Source organism: Cricetulus griseus, chromosome 7 (assembly GCF_003668045.3).
Source record: "Cricetulus griseus strain 17A/GY chromosome 7, alternate assembly CriGri-PICRH-1.0, whole genome shotgun sequence".
NCBI lineage: Eukaryota > Metazoa > Chordata > Mammalia > Rodentia > Cricetidae > Cricetulus > Cricetulus griseus.
This window is the reverse complement of record NC_048600.1, coordinates 44,919,081-44,943,348: the sequence shown is the minus strand read 5'-3', so window position 1 is coordinate 44,943,348 and position 24,268 is coordinate 44,919,081. Positions and strand designations below refer to the sequence as shown.

General features: G+C 49.2%; 2 protein-coding genes across 2 annotated transcripts; both read right to left on the bottom strand.

Moving 5' to 3' along the window:
• Positions 1–7,112: 7,112 nt before the first annotated feature.
• LOC100763389 (serine protease 29) lies at positions 7,113–9,386 on the bottom strand. The gene is made up of 5 exons (XM_035448095.1): positions 9,326–9,386; positions 8,994–9,174; positions 8,197–8,462; positions 7,358–7,524; positions 7,113–7,277 (listed from the first exon to the last, which is right to left on the bottom strand). The coding sequence occupies exons 1-5, from the start codon at positions 9,384–9,386 to the stop codon at positions 7,113–7,115; spliced, it is 840 nt and encodes a 279-aa protein (XP_035303986.1).
• A 7,701-nt stretch (positions 9,387–17,087) lies between these two features.
• Positions 17,088–18,870, bottom strand: LOC100750768 (serine protease 29). The gene is made up of 5 exons (XM_035447229.1): positions 18,810–18,870; positions 18,478–18,658; positions 18,048–18,313; positions 17,334–17,500; positions 17,088–17,252 (listed from the first exon to the last, which is right to left on the bottom strand). Exons 1-5 carry the CDS (start codon positions 18,868–18,870, stop codon positions 17,088–17,090), a joined length of 840 nt encoding a protein of 279 aa, XP_035303120.1.
• Between the last annotated feature and the right edge of the window lie 5,398 nt (positions 18,871–24,268).

Genomic DNA, 24,268 nt, shown 5'->3' with positions numbered 1-24,268 from the left:
AGCCCAAGCTGGCCTCAAAATCACTATGTTCCACCTCAGCTTTTCAAGTGCTAGGCTGTCTGGCTCCTGTAAATTTCTATATTCTGTGAGGTGGGTATAAAACTTCATCTCTGTGCACAAGGAGCCCTATTGTCCCAGCACCACTTGATGAAAAGACTCTTCCTCTCCCTCAAAAAGGGTGACAAATGCCCTTGTCACCCTTCAAATGACTGATTGGCATCTCTCTGTGGGCTTGCTCCTGGATCTCAGTTCTGTTCCATTGATCTGTGTGTCTGTTTACATGCCAATGTCACAGTGTGGGCTCCTAATGCTTTACAGAAAATTACAAAATTGGGAGTGTGAGTCTTTCACCTTTTTCCTGTTTTTAATCTTTAACTGGTTGGGCTTTTCCACTGCCCTATGGATTTGAGGACTGTCCTTTTTGCATCCCTGAAAAAAGAAAAAGGCTAGTGGAATTTTGATAGTGACTACACAAGTGGCAGGGGCAGACCCGCTATTGTCTGAAAAAAAAACTGAGAAAAAGGGAGGGAGGGAAGGAGGGAGGATGGGAGGAGGGAGGGAGGAGGGAGGGAGGGAGGATCTCTAGTATATGTAAAACTTGTATCTAGAATTTGTTTGAGTCAAGTGTGGACAGGAATACAAAACACATACACACACACACACACACACACACACACACACACACACACACACACACACTATTATCATGAACTAAAATGTTTGTATTAGAAACAGGAGGCTCCATAGATCATACCAGTCACTGTGTAGGGAAGACCCAGTCAGCAAGAGGCCAAGGAGAGAGGACAGAGCAGCCCCATATCTCTGTCAAGTTCCGCATGGGAAGCAAGAAGGGAAAGTGCTAAGACAAACTGAGGGTTGGCCCTAGCCTGCAGCATGTCCCCATTTGTCCAGTGCCTTTGGAGTACATCCCTATAATCTCAGTCCTCAGGATACTGAGGTCCAGGGCAAGGAGCGTATTGGCTTGTGGTATTAGTGTTTGGTACAGGGAAAGAAGAGCTGGGAATATAGCTTAGGTGGTAGTCACCTGGCATGCAGAAAGCCCTGAGTTCAATCCTTAGGTACAAAACCAACAAACAAACAACAAACAGATATGGTAGCACATAGTTATAATCCCAACACCCAGGAGGTAGAGACAGCAGGGTCAGAAGTTCCAAGACATCTTTGGCTACACAGTGTGTTTGAGGCCTCTTAAAACAAACAGCACAGATTTTTCAGAGTGTTGGCTGGGACCTTGCTATAACATGAGGAAAAGGCACCTCACCTCTATCCTTTTCCTCTCCAGAACCCTATGGAAACATCTAGCAAACCTCAAGAGAGGGGCATACTGCAACATCCTAACCAGTGATTTACAAAGCAACCATAGTAATCAAAAGGAACAGGAAGCCAGACATGGCACACACCTGTAATTCTAGCACTCAGGAGGCAGAGACAGGAGGAGCAAAGCCAGCCTCAGTTACATAGTAATTTTAAAGCTAGCTTGGATCACAAGAGACCCTGTCTCAAAAAAAGAGAATATTCTGATAAACTGTTACAACCAAGAGTAACCCAAGGAGACATGGCAATTAAATGTCACCAGAGATGCTGCTACAGCTGCTCCTCCTCCTCCTCCTCTTCCTCCTCCTCCTCCTCCTCTTCCTCCTTCTTCAAGTTAGAGCAGAGCTTTAGGGATAGGGCTGTGAGCAGGTCCTGGCTGTGAACCTCAGGATCCTGTGATCCTTGGAACAGGATCCAATCTCCCCATACACAGAGGTCAGAGGGAACAGTGTCCAGGACCAGGACTCCATTGGAATCCTCTACCCAGCCTAGACCAGAGCCAGCCAGCTGAGGGCAGATGATGGCCTTTAACCCTGCCCTCAACCAACCAGATGGCTCTCTGATGACACTCAGGACTGTCCTTCTCTGAATAAGGTCAGAAATTGAGGTCCAGTTGGTGGAAGAAATCAAGTTGGCCGAGCTTGGTCCAGCAAGCCTGGCTCATGGAGACACTCGGCAACACAACTGTCCCCAGAGAACAGGGCTAGCTGAGCCCATCCCAGCCACCTGGAAACCTGCCTGCCGTGACGATCTTTCTTTCACCCACAATAAGACTGCCACTGCTATTTCCCTGAGGGGGTGCAAGTTCCCATTGTGGAAAACCACCTTTGTGACACGAAGTGCCACAAAGGTCTCAACACAGGGGACAATATTCATATTGTCAGTGACAACGTGCTGTGTGCTGGGAATGAAAACCGCAACTCCTGCCAGGTGATCCCATGTCCGGACACCTCATCATCTTGCCACCTCCACTCAGCCTTGACAAGAGTACCGACCCCTGTTCTCTCTAGGGTGACTCCAGAGGACCTTTGGCCTACAAGGCAAAAAATACCTGGCTGCAGACAGATGTGATCAGCTCACGTGATGGCTGTGCACAACCCAGCAGGCCTGGCATCTGCACTCAGGTCACACATTACTTGGACTGGATCCTCCACTATGTCCTCTGAGGACTCCTGAATCACTTTCAGAGTCAGGAGAGAACCAGACCAGTGTGCTGTTCCCAACACACTATTTCCTGCCCAGGTGGCATCCCTGCCTTCCTGTCCCTTTGTTCCCCATCAACTCTGTTCTACTCAAGCCCCTGACCACTCCTGTCCCTGCTACCCAGGTACCTACAGTGTTCAGTCAGCCACCTTCTATGGTGCATATAAAGTGCATAGAAGAGCCGAGGATGGGTTTTGCTGTGTTCCCATTCGGGTTCTCAGTTCATTGCTGTTACTGTGCACATAGGTGTCCTGTATATGAAACCTGCTGGCAAGGGGCACGGCTGGGATCTTCGGGTACCAGATCTCCATTTGTCTAGACAACAGAAAACTGCTCCCTTGGGGAAATGTGTCTTCAGCTCTCTTCAATAGTTAGAAAAGTGACAAGCCCTTGCTGTTGCTGATATTGGCTGTCCCTCGTCATTTCTGTGTGTGTGTGTGTGTGTGTGTGTGTGTGTGTGTGTGTGTAAACCAGAGGTTGACCTGAGGTACTAATTTCTTTCTTCCTTTCTTCCTTTCTGTCTTTCTTTCTTCCTTCCTTTCTTTCTTCCTTCCTTCCTTCCTTTCTTTCTTTCTTTCTTTCTTTCTTTCTTCCTTTTCTTCCTGAGACAGGGTTTTTCTATGTATCCTTGGCTGTCCTGGAACTCTCTCTGTAGACCAGGCTGGCCTCCAATTCATAGAAATTTGAGTGTCTCTGACTCCTGAGTGCTGGGATTTAAGGTGTATGTCACCACTGCCTGACTTGTGTCCAAAAAAAAAAAAAAAAAAAAAAACAGGGTCTCTTGCCTGGGATTTGCTCAATTAGCCTAAGCTGGCTCATTTGTATGCCCGAAGATCTTCTGTCTCCACTTCCCAGCTACAGGATCACAAGTGTGCCACCATGCCTAGGTTTTTTATGTGGATTCTTGAGAGCCAAATTCAAGCCCTCATACTTACAAGGCACACACTTTGCCAACTGAGCCGTCTCCCCAGGCCTGGCTGTGGTCCTATAGAGACTTTCAATGACACTGAGTAAATGTCACAAATAACACATGTGCCCTGACTAGAAGAGTGCCACTCTGCTGCCTGAACTTGATACCCACAGGACCATGTCCTCATGCTTGTCTCATCTCCTATCACACATGTACAGTTGTCCCTTGTCTCCCAACAGTTCTTCTAGATTTGTTTTTAAGATCCAATCTTACTATGTAGCCCAAGCTGACAACCAACCCAGAATCATTCTGCTTCAGCTTCCTGAGTTCAGGAATGGCAAGTGTGCCCCACACCCAGCAGTGCAGGGATGGCAGGTGTGCACCACACCCAGCAGTGCAGGGATAGCAGGTGTGCCCCACACCCAGCAGTGCAGGGATAGCAGGTGTGCCCCACACCCAGCAGTGCAGGGATAGCAGGAGTGCCCCACACCCCACAGTGCAGGGATAGCAGGAGTGCCCCACACCCAGCAGTGCAGGGATAGCAGGAGTGCCCCACACCCCACAGTGCAGGGATAGCAGGTGTGCACCACACCCCGCAGTGCAGGGATAGCAGGTCTTCGCTGCCTTATGCAGCAGGACTGGGGAAAGCCACCAGTGGACCTCACCGCCTCCTTCCTCCAACTTACATCAGATACAGGGCCCGGGGCTGGCTCCACGACTTTGTGCCTAGATCCTTCAGAACTTTCAGCTCCCTTCTACTCCTTCCACTTGTTCTGTTTACCTCCATCCTCCCATTCTGTGCAGCGGAATCAGTTCTCCGTAGAATATTTAAATGCTTAAAAGCCTTTGATTCGAGACATATATTATGTAGAACTTAGGAAGTAATTAAAACAACAAAATAAAAAAAAACATTTGCACATTCACCAAAACGGATATGCAAATAGAAAATATGGACATGTGGTGAAATGTACACTGCTAGCCCTGACAAAAATGCTAATTAGAAGCCGGGAGAACCGAGCTGGGAGGGGGCACAGTTGGGAGAGCGCTTGTCTAACATGCTGGAAGGATTGGATTGGATTCCCCAGTCCAGGATAAACTGATTGTGAAAATGTTGATTTTCAGTTTGACTGAATCACCGGAGAGAAGGACCTCCAGTAGGGAATGATCCTGTTACAGTGGCTTAGGTGGGATGACCTGGTGAATGGAGGCAGCACTGTTCCCTGGCTGGGCTCCTGACTATATGAATGGAGAGAGCTGATCAGCATGCGTTTGTTGCTCTGCTCCTGCACTGTGACCATCACATGATTACTTTGCCTCATGCCCCTGCCTCCATGCCTTCTCCACAGTGATGGAGTATATCTGGGAACCAGAACAAACACTTCCACCCCTAAGTTGGTCTTGTTAAGGTGGGTTTTGGAGGGGGGGGTTGTTTTGTTTTTTTGTATCAAAGACAGTAAAAATGAAACTAAGACCCCTGCTTGATGGTACCAATCTGTAATCCTAGCTCCCAGAAGATGAAGGCAGGAGGGTCAGGGGTTAAAGGCCAACCTGGGTTTCATGAGGCTCTGTGCCCAAAAAAGAGAGAACACAGAGCTAGCCAAGGTGACTTAACGTTTGTAAGCCTAGCACTCTGGAGGCTGAGGCAGGAGGATTGCTTGTGTGAGTTCAAAGGCAGCCTGGCCAACTTAACAAGACTGCCTCAAAATATCAAAAAACACTGGGAATGTAGCCTAGTGGTAGAGTGTTTGTGCAATACAAATGAGACCCTAGGATAGACAGTGGATTGTATCATGCTGGGCAGGCCTAGGGCATCCACAGGCTGAGAAAGATGGTCACTCCCTAGTAAGCAATCTTGCCTCTCCTGCCAATTAGGAGCCACAGAGTGTATGTCAGGCTGAGAGCAACCTGAAATTGGTAGGATCCACTTCCAGTGGGATCCTGGGGCTTTATGGGTGCACATACATTACTAAACTCCTAGCCTATGTGGTCCCATGGGAGGTAGGAGGTGTGCTGGGAGTCTGTGTGGACATGGTGGGTGCCATACCCTGTTGTCATGTAGAAAGGTCCCAGGTCCCCAAACCCTGCTTCCCACCACTGCCCTCCTTTTCCCATCCCAGACCTGGTGCAATCGGAGTACATGCCGAGCCATCCACCTTCATTCTGCCAGCCACACATCGAATAGCAAATAAAGCCAATGAAAAGAGTGGACACCGTCCTGCAAGAGCTTTGGCATGGGCAGTTGAGGCCAGCCTGGGCCACATAGATCTTCCTTCTCCAAGAGAAATAAATTTAAAAACCAAACGACCCTGAAAGGCCTGGGAAAGGCTGCTCCCTACCTGCTGAGCACAAACAGGCATTGCCAGGGGGTGCTGAGCTTCTGCCTTGCACACCTAATGGGCAGGCACCGGAACCATGGTGTCCTCCTCACATCCTGCAGCACCACCTGGAGGCTCTCTAGTGAACAGCAAAGAGCATTTTCCTCTTTGCTGCCCTCTGTCCAGCTCTTTACTTTCAGCAAATGCCCGACTCCTTTCTTTTTACTGTTCTTCCTCTTAAATCCATCTCCAGACCACACATGGCAGAGACAGATGTGCAGGGGTGGCAGAGTTCACTCTCCCCATTGACCTCCCTCTGTCCCAGTCGTGGAGGTCCTAAAGTGTGGGGCATAGAAGGTACCATGATCCTGGGGAGGGCTTCTGTTACAGAACAGGCAGGTGGTTGTTTGGTGATATTAGGGGCCTGCAGCTGGCCATAGAACTGACCGATTACCAGTCACCTTTTTTGGGGGGAAAGGGTTTGAGACAGGGTTTCCCTGTAGCTTTGGAGCCTGTCTTGTAACTCACTCTGTAAACCAGAATCTTGTCTAGATAAGACAAGTGCTGCCAGCCCCATCCTGGGCTTCTGACCTCTTATCAGGCCAGTTAGACATGTACTTGCTGGGGCTAGGGCTCTGGCAGAGGGGTGTTGAGGCAGGTACTTGTTTTCCAGTCCCTTCTTCTTTGGGTGACCTTATCCTTATCTGAGTACCCGGGTCTCCAGAGTCCCAGCATAGAATGAACTTGGGGGTGAAGGATGAGGAGTGAGTCACCTGATCCCAAGCACATTGTGCCACTGGCGATGGCTAAAGTCTTTTGTCCTGCTGAAGGTCTGCTATGACCCCAAATTCTTTGTGCACAGTGTAGCCACATGTAGACTCCAAGTACACTTTGGATGCCAAAATATTGAAGCCCAAAAGTGACTATCTAGATAACCATCCAGGACAAGGACACAGAGAACTAACAGGTTTAGCAGCATGGGCAGATCTTTCTGCCAACATATGGTTGACAACACCTGCAGGCATCCTTTCCAAAGAAAAGGAGATGTAAACTCACACAAAACTCTGAACTTGAATGTGCACAAGACCTTTATTAAGACCAGCCAAAACTTCAACAGCTGCATGCAAATCCCTACTCCCCCACCCCCACCCCCCGCCAACCCCTTTGAGCTGAGAGCACCCACCCCTGCTGGCCATCCTCCCTGCTTTCTTCTCTGGGTCAGGAATGTCCAGACTCCCAGAAGGCCAGAGGACTTCATGGTTCAGGAGACCATGAAAAGGCTGAAGCAGTGGGTGCTGGAAGAGGTTAGCCAACTCATCTGCTGACCAGCACGAGGTCAGCAGCAGGGCTCAGGGGAACAGCTTCATCTGCTGAGTGATCCAGGGCAGGAAGGACTGCACGCGTGCGTAGACCCCAGGGGTGTTCCTCATGCTACAGCGATAGCCCCAGCTCACCACTCCCACCAAGTTCCAGGAGCCTGCCACCCTGCAGACCAGGGGGCCGCCTGAGTCACCCTAGAAGAGGAAGAAGCATCGGTAGGTATTAGCCTTGATGTGGGGATGGGGACAGGGAGGAGAAGGTCAACGGAACTCACATAGCAGGCTCCACGGCCTTCACTTCCAGCACACAGCATGTCATCCTGGATGAGTTTGCGGCCCTGGTAGTAGTGCCTGGTGGCATTGTGGTATATCTGCTCACAGATGGCATTGTCCACTATCTTCACCCGAACCTGCTGCAGGCGGTAGGGAGGTGGCAGCGATTCTGGCGAGAGAGGAAGCAGGGCTGGTGGTGAAGAGCCCTACCTGTCTACTACCCCCCTCATCCTGGGAGCTGAAAGCAGCTCCATCCCTATCCAAATCCATCCCTGGAACAGTGTGTGTGGGAGACACCAATCTGCAGGATCCATGTCTAACACTGATGGATTCTGTCTATTTATAGGGGCTGGAGAGATGGATCAGCAGGTAGAAGTACTTGCTTCCAGTCCTGAAGACCTGAGTTCAACCCCAGGAACTCAGAAAAAGAGAGAACATTCCTGCAAGTTGTGTCCTGACCCCCACATGGATGCCATGACACAATGCCCCCCAAAGAAATACATAATGTAAGAAAAAATCTATCTGCCTGTAGTTCAAGAACCAAAGAGTTGAGCCCCATGTTCCCAGAAGAGGAGGAGGGAGAGGAAGAAGAATGGGGAAGAGGAGGGAGGATGGCCTTTCCCTTGTGTCTTGTGTTCTGGGCCCAGCCATGCCATTGTTCTCAGGTACAGAACTCTAACGAATGTCTGAAGTATCTGGGGGAAACAGCTGAGGCACTCTGTATTGTCAGTCCTCCTCTCTTCCCTCCTGGATCCTGTTCCCTGCGACCTCAGTGCCACCCACCAGGGAGCCTCAGATGACAAGTTTGTTCCCACAGCCCAAACCTTTCCTTGATACATACCATACACGTGGGTCATGCCCCAGCCAGTCACCCAGCATGGGTACCTTGAGGTAACCTCAAGAGACCCAGAGGTCAACTTGACAGGATTGATGTTTGCAGAGCAGCCCAGGGATTTCTCCAGCCTGAGCAGGGCCACATCAGAACCCAGGACACCATTCACATAGTCCGGGTGGATGATGATCTGGCTCACTTTCAGCAGTTCCTTGCCCCCATAGAGGTACACATCCCCAGCATGGATCCGGAAGGATGATGGGTCAGCGTTTCTCCTGAGGTAGAAAGAAGTTGTGATGACATATTCTAGTACTGTGGGGAGGTTGTCCTGGACAGAGTCAACTGAACCCCCATCCTGGCCCCACCTTTCTGATTTACCCCTCATCCTATCCAGCACGAGATGACAAAGGAACTCACTTGTTGCCAGGCAGTGGTGGTGCACACCTTTAATCCCAGCACTTGGGAGGCAGAAGCAGGTGGATCTCTATGAGTTTGAGGCCAGCCTAGTCTACAAAGCTACACAGAGAAACCCTGTCTCAAAAAAACAAAAGCAGGGCTGGAGAGATGCCTCAGGTGTTAAGAGCACTGCCTGTTCTACCAGAGGTCCTGAGTTCAATTCCCAGCAACCATATGGTGGCTCCCAACCATCTGCAATGTAGTCTGGTGCCCTCTTCTGGCCTGCAGGGACACATGCAGGCAGAACACTGTATACATAATAAACAAATAAATCTAGAAAAAAAACAAAAAACCAAAACTACCATATGGTGGCTCTCAAAAAACAAAAACAAACAAAAAAAGAAACTCACTTGTGAATGCAGTGGGCAGCAGTCAGCACCCACTGGGGGTGAATGATGGAGCCCCCACAGATGTGCACCCACGAGGTCATGTAGTAGCTGTAGATCCTCAGGCTGACCTGCCATGGCCACTTCCCCTGCCGAGCATTGTGGCCCCCCACAATGCCCACCAGCACATCCTCAGACACGGGTGCTGCAAGAAAAAGTAGAAGGTCAGGAGGCCAGTGCTCAGCCTGCCACCCACACTAAGGTAGAACAGGTCATACATGTGTCCCCAGAGTCCTGGGGACAGGTCTTCATGGAACCAGTGTAGAAGGGAAGGATGGCATGGGCTGAAGACTCACCTGGGGTTCCAGCCGTGGAGCACCCAACAAAGAAGAGGGTCAGACACAGCAGGCTCAGCATCTGTGGAGAGACACAGAGAGTGTGTAAAGGAAGGGGGATGGACTGGTGTCTATCAGGATGGAGAGGACTGGAGCCAAGCATGGAAGGGCATGGAGGAAGCCAGGCTTGCCTGGGAGGGAGAAGACTGGAACCAGAGCTCATTGAGGGCATCTGGCAGGGAAGAGGATGATACCTTTACCGTGCCAGGTCTCTGTAGCTCCCTCCTGCCAGAGTCTCTCAGCCCCTTTATCCTTGAGCCCCAGGAAGTGGGCAGGAGGACTGGCCAGACCTCTATTTCAAGGAAGGGCTGGAAGGAAGTGGCATTTAACCTCAGGCAGGGACTGTGGGGAACTATGTCCTTCCTTGGGTCCAGGTACCCCGAGTAACTGTCATAGGAGTGTCACTGTCTTCTCAAAGTAGCATCATGGGGAAGTTTGGAGGAGGAGGGCTGCAGCCTAGCACCATGAGGGTCAGGGAAGATACCTTCTCCAGCTATGTAGGTGACACACAAACCCAGGTTACCCAGCTCCCTGAAGCCAGGTACACATAGCCATGCTATTGACATCATAGGGAATCTTCTGCACAGGGCTCCACTGGGGCCTACAGTGTCTCGAACACAGGCCCCAAATACACTTCTCAAAAACTGCCCTGAATGGCTAAGAACCTTGCTACTGAGGCAGAGCTTATGGCACTGAAGCCAGGACCCATTCTTTGCAGCATCTGTGGGAGTATCAAGCCCCACGGTCCCAAAGCTTGCCAACAATTCCCATGCTACACATCCCTGCCCACAGTAACTCAGTCTTGTGTTTCTCCTCCACAAATCTTAGTATCAGATGTGTCCATGGGCTCTGGTGGAACTCTCCCCCCATTTGTGGCCAGTAATTGTGGAGGGGAGCGGGGTATGTGGTTTGGAGGGATCAGATGGCCTTGAGTTCAGTATGTAGCCTAGAATAACCTCGAACTTCTGATTCTCTTACCTCTACCTCTCTATCTCCCAAGGTGTGCACCACCAGGACTGGTTTTTATTCATTGCTGGGGCCCTGAGCATTTTTGCCAAGTAATCTACCCACTCCCAGCCTCTGGCAGTTCTTTTCTTTTGAAAGGGAGCAGGTGAGACAGGGTTTCTCTGTGTATTCCTGGCTGTGCTGGAACTTATTCTGTAGATCAGGCTGGCCTCAAACTCAGAGATCTGCCTGCCTCTGCTTCCTGAGTGCTGGGACTAAAGGTGTACACCACTACCTCCTGACTCCTGACCCTCTGACCAGCCTTTTTCTTTCTTTCTTTCTTTCTTTCTTTTTTTTTTTGGTTTGTTTTTTGAAACAGATTTTCTCTGTGTAACAGCCCTGGCTGTCCTGGAACTCACTCTGTAGACCAGGCTGTCCTGGAACTCACAGAGATCTACCTGCCTCTGCCTCCCCAGTGCTGAGATTAAAGGCATGTGCCACCACCACCTAGCCCCTCTGGACCTTTCTTTTACCTACAGTATAGTGTTAGCTTTGGAACATTGGAAAGTTCAAGACCTAAGGGGTCTATCCCCATACTGAGGGTCAGATTCCTAGGTTTTCCATTCATCAGCCCCTTCACCTGCACTAGACAAAAGAATGAGGCTCCTTTTTGGGTGCACCAGCCCCATGGGAACCAGGCCAACCTCCTCTTTTTCAGCTGCCATGATACCATCTTTCGGAAAGGGTCCTATCAGTCATTGGAAACACGTTTGTTCCTGCTCTTTCCCCAAGGTGACCCAGAAAGAAATGACCATTCCCACTCAGGACTTGATGTCTCCAAGCTCTAAGGCCAGAGTAGGCTTTAGGGCTTCGGGCAGTGCTGGTGGAACAGCACACCCAGTCCCTCAGGGCTGACTGTGTCTGGGGAATCTGGATGAAGTAAGGGAGATGCATATCTGGACCAGGTCCTCACACAGTGAGACAAGTCCTGAGTGCTTGAGCTAAGTGTACAGGGCTTCTGTGCATGGGGGCAGTGTGAGTCCAGCAGCCCCAGGATGGGGTACTTTGGGAGAATAATGTAAGCCTAGCATCAGGGCATGGGATTCTTGGCTATGGACCCCTTGGGTTGTGGCAAAGAAGCAAGGGGGTACTGTGATGTGGGAATCTCAGCCTGAATGGAAGCCTAGCTGTGGAGTAGCTTCAAAACCTGCATGGGGGTGGGGGCTGGAGAGATGGCTCAGCACTTAAGAGCACTGACTGTTCTTCCAGAGGTCCTGAGCTCAATTCCAGGCAACCACATGGTGGCTCACAACCACCTTGAATCAGATCTGGTGCCCTCTGCTGGCATGCAGGCAGAAGACTGTATACATAATAAATAAATAAAATCTAAAATTAAAAAAAATGGCAAAAAAAAAATCTTTGCCGGGCGTTGGTGGTGTGCGCCTTTAATCCCAGCACTCGGGAGGCAGAGGCAGGGGGAGTTCTGTGAGTTCGAGACCAGCCTGGTCTACAAGAGCTAGTTCCAGGACAGCCTCCAAAGCCACAAAGAAACCCTGTCACGAAAACTTGGGAAAAAAAGAAAGAAAGAAAGAAAGAAAGAAAGAAAGAAAGAAAGAAAGAAAGAAAGAAAGACCTGCATAGACCATCAAGACTGGGAACAGCAGGCCAGGTGTGGTGGCACACAGCTTTAATCCCAGCAGAAAGCAGGGTCATGTGGCTCTCTGAGTTTAAGGCCAGTCTAGTCTAAATAGTGAACTCTAGGCTAGTGAGATCCTGTCTCAAGTAACAAAACAAAATAAGACTGGCATGGCAAAAGAAAGAGAAATAGGTCCTCTTAGACAAGGGATGCCCATCTGGGCAGTTTACACAAGAGTTCAGACAGAAGGTGAGTTCAGGTTGAGCCCTTTACATCTTCCAGGGAACCTATCAAAACCCAAGGGTTCACTCAAGGGAAATCATTTCCTGCTTCCTGTGGCCATTGCAGGCCCAGAGTGCCTTATCTGTGTGAGATCACCTGAGGCCCCCATTGGTGGTCCTGCTGTTGCTGTTAGGCCACAAGACCTAGAGACAGGATACCTGGCCACCCTGATAGAAGCAAGACCACCATGAATGAGCACATCCAGTGATAGGATCAGAGAGAACTAGGGACCACAGGAGTTGGGTCAGTTACACATTAGCCCAGGAGCTACAACCTAGCCAGTGAGAGGTCCAGTCCAAGTTCTGGGTTCAGGGATGCCGTTAGAGTTAGGTGAAGGATGTGGTTGCTCAGGGCTGGTGTTGCAAGAGGAGAGTTAGGACAAGGGACTAGCACTGGGGCACCATTGTCTTAGACTAAAATGACCAGAGTCGTCAGTCTATCCCAGCCTGTGCTCGAAGGAAAAATGGATAATTGACGAGCCAGCTCCTGGGTTAAGCACATTACATTTGCACGATCTGAAAAATCCTCCTCTTGAGTTCTGGGTGTCCAGGGGGACCCATTCTCCACATGATCAGATTTGCTTAGTCACATATGATGTTGGCTGGCTCCCAGCATTCTCAGGTCAACGTTGAAGGAGTAGGATCAATTTTGGTCCCTGGTGATGGAACTGCAGTATACAAGCAACATGGGATACCCATGACTAGCATTGAAGGATGCCTTGATGGGTATTCAGGCTGAGCCTTGAGCAGATGGGAAGTTAGCCTAGGAGTCAGGGACAGAGCAGGATGTCCCTGGGATTGAGATGAACTGGGCCTAGGAAAGATGCTAGATGCTTAGGCCATTCTGTCTTGACAGCCTGCCTCAAAAAGCCAGTCTCACTGTATTGACTTGTTCAGGGCCACACTTGTCCTGTTCTCTTCTCATGGCATCAGGCTCAGAGGCGAGCAGGGGAAAAGGTCAGGGTTGACATGTTCAGTGCTTGGTCCCCAACCTGTGGCCTTAAGGAACCACTATATTTATTTATTTATTTATTTATTTATTTATTTATTTATTTATTTTTGGTTTTTCGAGACAGGGTTTCTCTGTGTAGCTTTGGAGCCTATCCTGGCACTCACTCTGGAGACCAGGCTGGCCTCGAACTCACAGAGATCCGCCTGCCTCTACCTCCCGAGTGCTGGGATTAAAGGCATGCGCCACCAATGCCTGGCGGAAACCACTATCTTTTCCATTCCAAATCCTGAATGCAGTTCAGTCTCACCTGCATTGGGAGAAAAGAGCTGTTCCCCATGAGTGTGAAACAGCGAGTGTCCCTAGGAAACATCCAGGAGTTATTATTGGTCTTTATTTTCTGAAGATGAGTTTACCAAGAGCATTCCAGAAAAGGCTCTGACACTAATAGAATCCTAAAAGGTTTATTTACCCAAGATTTCATTAGGGACCAGCCAGTTGTGTATTCATAATAGCACCTGTCAAGGGCATCAGGACATGGTGGCTCAGCCCTGAGGATGACCAGACTTGGCTGAAACATCTCTGTGCAGACTGCAGCAGCATTCAATTAGGATTTTCTCCATTTAATTTTCTTGTCTTTTACATTTCATTGTCTCATCTTTTACAGGGCAGTTTGCTATTTAAAAAAGCAGTGTTGTCAAGACTGTGGACATCACTCAATGGCAGAGTACTTGTCCACTGTGCACAAGACTCTGGTTTTAACCGCCAGCACTGTAACAGAAAAATAAAACAAACAAACACCCAAGCAATGGGGTCCACTAAAGAAAACTCATCCACTTTCTTGTAGACAAGGACAGGGCCTGAACCATTCATGAGAATGGTGGGCGGGTGTGGAACAACTCCAGCTGTCAGAGCTACCTTCTAAGGCACTGCCCTACAGGCACCAATTCCCTTCACTCCCAGATGCCCTACAGAGGACACTACTCCTGGGCCTTCCTGGGTTATAAGAAAAATAACTCAGTTGGGCATGTAGAAGAAGGCATGGCACCTACCAAGGCTGGTGAGGGTCCCTCCAAATACCTGCTACCCCCATTTTCTGAGGATGACTGCCAGGTCTTGCAAGGGGAAGCTACTATATTGTCATCAGTAAGGGCTGTGGAGACAAAGTGACTTCCTAGGGGTAAGAGTGTGGTTACATCAGGAATATCACCAGGGTACCATCTCTGGAAGCCATTGTCATCCTATTAAGAAGGCAGGGATGGATTTCCCTCTCCACCTCCCCCTCTACCTCCAGAGTCTATCAAGTATGATTAACTTTCTAGGCCTCCAGGCAAATGCTACTCAGTGAAACTTAGTGAAATGTATACTCTGTACCAGGTACCATGGTAGCTACTGAAAGGCTGGCCTACACAGTGAGTTTCAGACCAGCCAAGGCTACAAACATAGCAAGACCCTGTCTCAGAGCCAAGCATGGAGGCGCACACCTTTAATCCCAGCACTCGGGTGGCAGAGGCAGGCAAATCTCTGAGTTTTAAGCCAGCCTGGTCTACAAAGTGAGTTTCAGGACAGCCAGGGTAACACAGAGAAACCCTGTCTTGAAAAACAAAACAAAAACAAATAGAGAAACAAAAAGGTCTTGTCTGGGGGGAGTGGGAGCCAGATGTGATGGCACTCAGCAGGTACAAGAGCTGGTTGCTAAGCCTGTCAACCTGAGCTCCATCCTTGAGACTCACATGGTAGAAGGAGGAATCTGACACCTGCAAGTTGTCCTCTGACCTCCACATATGCACCCTTCTCCCTGCTACACCACACACACACACACACACACACACACACACACACACACACACACACACTGTGACCACTAGCAGAAACTGAGAAAATATTTCTGTACCCTGATAGGTAGACTAGGGGCACATATGTTCTTCTGAAGGGCAGAAAGACACATTTAGTATAGTTTCTGGCACCCAGAAGTGTTGACAAGTATTGACTCCTTGTTCCAGACCTTGGTGTCTTTGTGAGCCACACAGAAATACTTCACAGCAGGCATGGGGCATCCAGTGCCACATGGAGCATAGTTGGGCACAGACCTTGGGCTCAAAGAGTCCACTGACCACACTTCCCTAGCCCTGGCTTCCAGTGTGTCACGGGCAGAAAAGAAAAGGTCATTGGGGCAGCACAGGAAGGGTCTCAAGCACAGGCTGTGGGAACCAGACTGCACCAGCTAGAGGAGCAGTGCCCATTGCTCCAGCACCCCGGCCACCCTATCCTCCCAGGGCCTGAGGACCTTCTCCTTACCCCCAGGAAGGGGGAATTATAAGAGAAAGGGCTGAGTCAACACAGCTCCATCACTCTGGGAGCCACTGGATAGCCATAGTCCAGATACTCCTGGATCTCCCACCCCTTCCAACTGACCCTGAAGCAATGACACCAGAGTTGTGTGCTACAGAAAGCCTTTTTCTTCCACCCTTCCTGCCCTAGGGAGATGTGGGAGCACGGGGCAGGTCTTGCTCTTGATGGGTATGAGGCCTATCTTTCAGTGTGGTTTGTTTACCCAGTGACTCTTCCTTGGGGAAAACTGTTTTTTTTTTTTTATTTGTTAGAGGCTATCAATTGAAGATACCTTCTGGGATAGGGAATGGGGTGTGTGTGTGTGTGTGTGTGTGTGTGTGTGTGTGTGTGCGCGTGTTTAGAGGTTTAGAAAGCAGATGGTACCTTTGAGGACAGTGGCACTGTCCAGATGTCTGTGGGAGACATGGGAATCAGGTGACTAACAGTTTCCTTGGAGTGACCACCTCTCTCTCATTGCTCTGCCCAGTTATAGGCAAGAAAGGGAAAGAAACCAACTTAAAGGCACCTGCTTCCTTTCAGAAGATCAGAGGGACCCCCACAGGACCTAAGATCTCCTCTGCAATCCTGACTCCCCCTCCAGACTCAGAAGAGCCTCTGCTGTCCCTTCTTGACTCCTGACCCCTTGAGATAAATCTCATCTGAGTTTAGCACTCACCAGTCCCCTCCCATCTCCGAGAAGCCACAAAGGCCAGTGCAACTGTCTGTCCTATGCACCTGATGACCTCTGCAGACTACCAGCTTCTAGGTGGAGCCTCTGGATGAAAGAACAGTCATGTCTGAGTCTGGAGTAGATGTTTCCGGCCCAATCCACCCTCCTTCTCCGGCTGCTCCCAGTGAAAAGAGTTAAACAGCCCCTCTCCACCATGCACCCAGGGTCAGAACTGCTCTGTGAGGGAAGCTGGGTAGCTGTTGGCCCTCATCCTCACCCTGGGCATAAACGCCTGTCATTGTGTGTAGTTCAGGACAATAGCCTAAGCCATGAAGATAACCTTAGCCACACTGGGTAACTGAGTCTTCAGGATCCTAGGGTTTAAAAAAAATGAGGTACAGGAAGGACATCAACATTGCAGCAGCTTCCTGACCCCATGGTGAGACTGATGAAGGTCAGAGTTTCATTGTCCCAAGGCTGGGTACCTGAGATTGTCGCCTTTCCTATCATTGCATAATGTCACCATATCCAGGTTCCAGGATAATATAGGGATACTAGGTGCTGGAGAGACAAGAATCAGCCTGATAAGTGTTAAGGGTGCCTGGGGAACACATGCAGACCTGCCTAAGCTCCACCTTTGCTGAGTTCAGGCCTTGGTTTCCTTGTCTAGAAAACTATTAAAACAGTGTCCATAGGTGTTTCCACAAGAAAAAAACAATAGATTTGTATTCACACAAAAACTTGAACATGAGTGAGCAACACATCTTTATTTAGGAAGCTGGGAAACAGAGCCATGTTTAGTAGCTAGTGCTCAGCGAACTGGGCACCAACACTCCAGAGCCTAAACCCTGCCCATGCATTCTGGAATTGTGATCAAAGCAGATCCATCCTCGCCTGACCAGCAGCGAGGCTCAGGAGAACAGCTTTATCTGCCGAGCGATCCAGGGCAGGAAGGACTGCACGCGTGCGTAGACCCCAGGGATTTTCCTCAGGGCACAGCCATAGCCCCAGCTCACCACTCCCACCAAGTTCCAGGAGCCTGCCACATTGCAGACCAGAGGGCCGCCTGAGTCACCCTGGGAGAAAAAGCAGCATTGCTGGTTACTGGCCCTGGCATGGGAATGGGGAACAGAGAGGGGGAGGTGGGTGAGACTCACATAGCAGGAGTCTCGGCCTTCACTGCCTGCACATAACATGTCCTGTAGGATCAGTCTCTGACCACGATAGTAGTGCCTGGAGGCATTATGGTACATCTCCTCACAAAGGTCATTGTCCACTATCTGCACTTGCACCTGCTGCAGGCGGTAGGGGGGAGGCAGTGATCCTATGGAGAAGAGAGATGGGACTGGTTGGCACATAGATCCCCTGCCCATCCCACGATCTTACTGCTCTACTTGGGGGTAGAGAGGTCTGTCTCCAGCATAGCTCCATCCCAGTCCAAGTCCAGCCCCCCTCTGAGCTTCAGTATCCCCTTCTGGAAAAGAATGTGAGGATGTCAGCCTGAAGGGTCCATGTTAACCTCTAACTTCTAGGACTTCTACACATGGATTCTGTCTGCTTGTCTGTTAAGGGCCAAACAAATGGGTTTGTTTTCTGGCATTTTCTCCAAGATATTTTATTATTGGTTGGAAAATAAGCAACCATTCCACCTTAGAGTCTTGGATTCTGGGCTCAACAGTGTCATTGGCCTCAGGTACAGAGATTCTGATGGGTGTCTAGAGTAGCTTGGAGATGCATCTACATTAGTTCATGTTTGTCAGCCACTCCATCTTTCCTCTTTGAATCCTGCTCCCAGGACCTGGGTACCACCCACCAGGAATCCTCAGATGGTAAGTTTGTTCTCACATCTCAAATCCTTCCCCAATACTTACCCCACATGCTCACTGCTCCCCAGCCAGTCACCCAGCACACGTCCTTTGGGGTGACATTAAGAGACCCAGAGGACAGCTTGACAGCCCGGACATTAGCATAAGATTGCACAGGTTTTGCCAGCCTGAGCAGGGCCACATCAGAACCCAGGCCAGGATGCACATAGTCTGGGTGGATGATGATCCGGCTCACTTTCAGCAGCCCCTTGCCCCCATAGAGGTACACATCCCCAGCATGGATCCGGAAGGATGATGGGTCAGCGTTTCTCCTGAGGTCAGAAAGAAGTTGTGATGACATATTCTAGTCCTTTGGGAAAGTTCTCCACAATCCTGGACAGAATCAACTAGAATCCAGCCTCCAGACCCAGGTTTTGGCCTGGCCTTTCTGATTTACCCCTCAACCTACCCAGCACTGGATGACAAAGGAACTCACTTGCGAATGCAGTGGGCAGCAGTCAGCACCCACTGGGGGTGAATGATGGAGCCCCCACAGATGTGCACCCACGAGGTCATGTAGTAGCTGTAGATCCTCAGGCTGACCTGCCATGGCCACTTCCCCTGCCGAGCATTGTGGCCCCCCACAATGCCCACCAGCACATCCTCAGACACGGGTGCTGCAAGAAAAAGTAGAAGGTCAGGAGGCCAGTGCTCAGCCTGCCACCCACACTAAGGTAGAACAGGTCATACATGTGTCCCCAGAGTCCTGGGGACAGGGCTTCATGGAACCAGTGTAGAAGGGAAGGATGGCATGGGCTGAAGACTCACCTGGGGTTCCAGCCGTGGAGCACCCAACAAAGAAGAGGGTCAGACACAACAGGCTCAGCATCTGTGGAGAGAAGCACAGGGCAGGGAGTTGGAGGGGCCTGGGAGTATCCGGGCTCAGGATGGAGAGGACTGGAGCACGATTCTGGGCAAGGATAGGAGCATGGAGAGGCGTGGAGGGGACTGGGCTTGCCTGGTTTGGGATGGAGAACATTGAAATCCAAAGTCAGTGGAGACACCTGGGAAAGGAGGGGGTGGTGCCCTTACCGTGCCAGGTCTCCACAGCTTCCTCCTGCTTGAACCTCTCAGCCCCTTTATCCTCAAGCTCCAGGAAGTGGGCAGGTGGCTTGGCCAGGCCTCTGCTTGGAGGAAGAGCTGGGAGGAAATAGCATTTGACCTCAGGAAGGATGGGAGGGGGCTGATGACCCATGCTCAAGGACCTGAAGTCCTTTGCCACTAACATTACATGGGTGTCACTACCTGCTTGCAGTAGCATCACCAGGAATGTTAGAAAGATAAGAGTTGTATCTCAGGCTGGTGGCTCAGAAGTGCCAGGTATCCCTGAAGCAGCCTGGGTTTTATGGGTGAGACAGTCCCCCATCTGTCTCGTTAACTCTGAGACTCCAGTGGAGCAACTTCCCCATGCTGGGAACACGCAGCCATACATAATACATTGTCACGGGGAGCTTCAGGTTGGGGCTCCTCTGCTGGACCTGCAGTGTCCAACACCACACAGTGCATCCTGCAGAAACTGCACCAGGGCACTCTGCAAGGGTGTCCTTGCTGCTTCAGTGGGCAGCTGAGGCTTAAGAGCCCAGTGCTGATCAGGGACACCCACAACCCAGGTCTGTGGCTGCTCTGCTGTGACTAACTTGACTGTTAAATCTTTGAACAGATGCTGCCTGGAGCCTACAGTGGGCCAAGCCAAGTTCTCCCGTTTGTGGACAATTCTTGCCTGAAGTCTTTTTCTTGCCACTGGAGTGTTTGCAGGAGTCCCAAGGGGCTTCTACACTAAGGACAGGCCATATGCCTGCCTCATTCCTAGCTCTACAATGGAATTTGCCCTTCTTGAGTCAAAGGGACACCTAGCTAGCCTGGCTTTGGAAGCTCTGTGCTCCTGGCAGGAACCCACAGATCACCTGGATCCCATCCCCAGCCCAGCACTTCACAGCCACGGGAGTGGGCCCCAAGGACACATCTGCCAGCATCTGAGGGCATTTCTGGTTTGGAGCCTGAGAAGATGCCACTGGCACACACTAGGTAGAAGCCAGGGATGCTGCCAAACTCTGGAGCTCTACATCACATATCTACAGTGTCCCATTAAAATGATCCTGGTTCTGTCATAGACACATCCCATCCCACCCATCTTGTAGCCAAAACAAGGATGCCAAAGAAGCTTTTAGACCTCAGCTGAGAATTTGTCAGTAACTGTCTCCCTTCAGTGTCCCTACTGTCCACAAAGGATAATCAGGACACCCACTGTTCCCTCCATAGGGGCTTTCAGAGGCAGCTCAGAGCCAGGATGGGGACTCACCTTGGTTCCAGAAATATCAGGTCCCCCTGTGAAAGAATTAGCCACAGGTGTGAGGCCCCCAAAAGAGACACAGGTTCTTGGGAACTCAGTTGCAGAAGTATTTCTCAGGTGGAAGCAAGGCAGACAATTCCCACACCCTCGGGCAGGAAGAAGGGTTTATATGCTAAACTGGACAAAGGAGACCCACAGGTACCTCAAACCTAAGCCCTGAACCCTGGCTTCCTCAAACACTATTAACATGTCCAATGTCAGTAAAAAGTCAATATGGGCATCAGAGCCTGATGGGAAATGCTTGGGTGACTATCATAACAACAGTCGGGCCGCCATTGTCACACCCAGTGATAGGATCAGAAAGAACCAGGAGCCATATGGTCATGGGGTACAGCAGTTAACAAGGGGCCACAGACTGGCCAATGGCCAGGTTCTGGTGTCAGGGATGCCGTTAGAAGGATGTGGCTACCCGGGGCTCTGTTGCAAGAAGGGATGTTGGGCAGCAGCACTGGGGCACCAGAGTCTCAGAGCACAGGGTCTACCCAGGAGTAATGGAAGGCAAAACTGAGTGCTGCACTGCATCCCAGCCCTAGGGACGAGGAGAATGTATTAGTGATAACCTTAGCACTGGGCGAAGTGCTTCTGAAAGATGGGAAATGTCAAACTGAGGGATTAGCAGTTAGATAGATCCCTGACAGGATGACAGATAGGGAGGGGAGCACCCCTGGGAATAAGATAGCAAGGGGACTGCAGAGATGGCTCAGTTGTTAAGAGTACTGGCTGCTCTCACAGAGGACCTGAGTTCAGTTCCAGCATCCATGTGCACAGCTCAGAATCACCTGTAACTCCAGCTCCCAGGGTTTCCAACCCTTTCAGTCCCTGCACATGTATAAATCTATACACAACCCATACACACACAAAACCTAAAATAATAAAAATAAAAATAAATCTTAAAAAAAAAGCAAACTTCTAAGATGGCAAAGACCAGCACCCTCCCCCGCCACCCCCGGCACCCTGCCCCTGCCCTGAGACAAAAGCCTGGCAGCTTAAAACAAAGGCCTGACAGGGCCTTTTTCTTCTGCCAGGAGGGCTCCTGTCCTGACAAGTTGAAGGTCTGTCTGTCTGATCAAGACATTGTTAATGAGAACCTGGAAGGAAGATGGTTCTGCAAAGTCTGACCAACTGACGACAACTAAGACACGGAGGGTTGAGAATGTTGCAGGTCCAAGAAGCTAATTGTTTTATCTTGGGTTGGCTCTAGCTCCCAGAGCATCCTCCTTGCCCACCTCTATGTCAGAGTTAGCATCCTGTGACTTAATAGATAACAATCTTTGGAATCTATTAGCTTAAAGACCACAAATGTACTTACTTCCTATCTCCACGTGTTTGCTCTTCTGGACACACCCCGTCAATCAAGAGTGAAGTTTGCCTTGTCCAGACACTTCAGTTGGAGTGGTGGTCTCTTTCTTTGCGACCTGGAACTTATTTCTTTTCTTTTTCCTTCTTTAAAGCAGAATTTTGTTTTGTTTTTGAAAGATTTGCTTATTTATTATGTGGGCCTGCTGGCCAGAAAAGGGCACACGATCTCATACGGATGGTTCTGAGCTACCATGTGGGTGCTGGAAATTGTACCAGGTCCTCTGGAAGAGCAGGCAGTGCTCTTAGCTACTGAGCCATCTCTCCAGCCCCTGAAACTTATTTCTAACAGGAACCATGCCTGACTCTTGAATTTTAAAAGTTATTTAGTGATTGATTGATTGTTTATGAATGTTTTGCCTGCATGTATGTGTTAGGTTTCAAACCTGGGAGGAGTGACTGAAGTGCCTATTTAACATATCAAAGTGGACCTACTCTGAAGCCTGAAGGGCTACCCTTCCCCCAGCTGCTCTTCCCTGTATAATCCAACCTGTCTTTGCCCTCTTAGCTGCTGCACCTGGTCCCCTATCTTCCCTCTCCTTTTCCCTCCCCCTCTCCTCACTGGCTCAAGGTCATGTCCACTCTGGACTCTCCCAGATGTCCCTGCCTCTGCCTATGCTCTCCCACACATCTACAATAAACTTTCTCCTCCTCCATACGTAGGAGCAGTCATGTCCTTTCCTTTCCTTTTTATTTCCTTTTATTTCCTTGTTATTTCTTTTTTCCATTCGTCATTATCTGTGCACCACTTGCATGCCGGATGCCCTTGGAACCAGAAGAGGGCATGAGATCCTCTAGAACTGGAGTTATAGATAGTTATGAGCTGTCATATGAGAATCAAATTCTGGTCCTCTGGAAGAGCAGCTAATGCTCTTAATTGCTGAGTCAACTCTCCAGCCCTTTGTTTATTTTTTTAAATTTATTTTAAGATGATAATCACAATTGGAATGCCTGTTTTAAATGTTTGAATGTGTGTGAATGTGTTTAGGGTCATTTTCCATTGTTTGTCTAATTTTTTAAAAGATTTTATTTATTTATTTATTTATTATGTATACAATATTCTGCTTCCATGTATATCTGAACACCAGAAGAGGGCATCAGATCTCATAACGGATGGTTGTGAGCCACCATGTGGTTGCTGGGAACTCAGGACCTCTGGAAGAGTAGTCAGTGCTCTTAACCTCTGAGCCATCTCTCCAGCTCTGTTTGTCTATTTTTTAAACCTAATGTCCAAAGATTAAAAAATAAATAAATTTAAGAAAAAAGCAATTTTTTCTAGACTTTACCTCTGAGAGGATTGTTATGGGGAGTCCACCAGAGATGATCACTCAGACAGTTTATAGACAACTGAAAGTCTTTAATCCAGCCTTTTGGGACTGCACCCTAACCCTAACCCTGAAACTAAATAGCAAGAATAGAAGCTGCTCTCATAACTGACATGATCATAGCTGAGAGTAGGTCAGTTAAAACAAAAAGTGTAAAAGCCAGGCACTGTGGCATACATCTTTTATCCCAAAACTTGGGAGGCAGAGGCAAGTGGATCTCTGAGTTTGAGGCCAGCCTGGTCTACAGAGTGAGTTCCAGGACAACTAGGGCTAAACAGAGAAATCCTATTTTGGAAAACAATAAATAACTAAATCTAATGCATGTCTTCTTCTGCTGTGTCTCTGTGTTTGTTAAGATGTCAGTCAAATGAGTGCATGTGAGTTTATTAAAAGAGAAACAGTGACAGGCTAATACAAGACCATCACATGGAATTGCTTGCTTATGGTTTCAGAATACTGCACTTGGAAAATAAAAGTCTAACACTCACAGGCAGAATCTCAGTTGAGTGCCTTTGTCTTCTTTGACATTTATTATAGAAAGAGAGAGAATCTTCCAAGAAAGCATGGCCTGGATATCCTAATTCAAATTTAATATAAGATGCTAATCCAGTTTCTCTCTGGTTTGTTCTTTGTAGTTTTAATGGCTGCTCTTCCCGGAGACTAGCTAGCATTGAGGTTCTTTGTTTTTTTTTTTTTTGCTTTTTGTTTATTTGTCTTGTTTTTGTTTTTCAAGACAGAGTTTCTCTGTGTAGCTTTGGAGCCTGTCCTGGAACTCACTCTGTAGTCTAGGCTGGCCTTGAACTCACAGAGATTCGCCCATCTCTGTCTCCCCAGTGCTGGAATTATTAAAGGTGTTTGCCACCATCACTAGTAAAGTACTTGTTATGGTTTTAAAATGTAACTATGCTTATATGTCATGTTCTCATCTACAATGTAAATATGCATTAGGTGATACAGGGTAACCTAATCCCTATGTCTAAAGCAACAAGATAGACTGGTTTTTTGGTTTTGGGTTTTTTGGGGGGAGCAGGGGTGTTGTATTGTTTTGTTGGAGGAGGGAGATCTCACTATGTAGCCTTGGCTGGCCTTGAAGTCACTATGCAGACCAGGCCCATCCCAAACTCATGGAGATCCACTTGCCTCTGCCTCCCACGTTCTGGAATTAAGTGTGTGTACCACGCAAGCTACAAGATAGT

Excerpts from the sequence above, each read along its gene's own strand:
- LOC100750768 (XM_035447229.1), bottom strand. The coding sequence starts at position 18,870 with ATGCTGAGCCTGTTGTGTCTGACCCTCTTCTTTGTTGGGTGCTCCACG. Across the intron at positions 18,659-18,809 it reads CTCCACGGCTGGAACCCCAG|CACCCGTGTCTGAGGATGTG; the intron begins GTGAGTCTTCAG and ends TTTTTCTTGCAG. Across the intron at positions 18,314-18,477 it reads GCTGCCCACTGCATTCGCAA|GAGAAACGCTGACCCATCAT; the intron begins GTGAGTTCCTTT and ends TTCTGACCTCAG.
- LOC100763389 (XM_035448095.1), bottom strand. The coding sequence starts at position 9,386 with ATGCTGAGCCTGCTGTGTCTGACCCTCTTCTTTGTTGGGTGCTCCACG. Across the intron at positions 9,175-9,325 it reads CTCCACGGCTGGAACCCCAG|CACCCGTGTCTGAGGATGTG; the intron begins GTGAGTCTTCAG and ends TTTTTCTTGCAG. Across the intron at positions 7,525-8,196 it reads GGGCATGACCCACGTGTATG|AATCGCTGCCACCTCCCTAC; the intron begins GTATGTATCAAG and ends CTCTCTCGCCAG.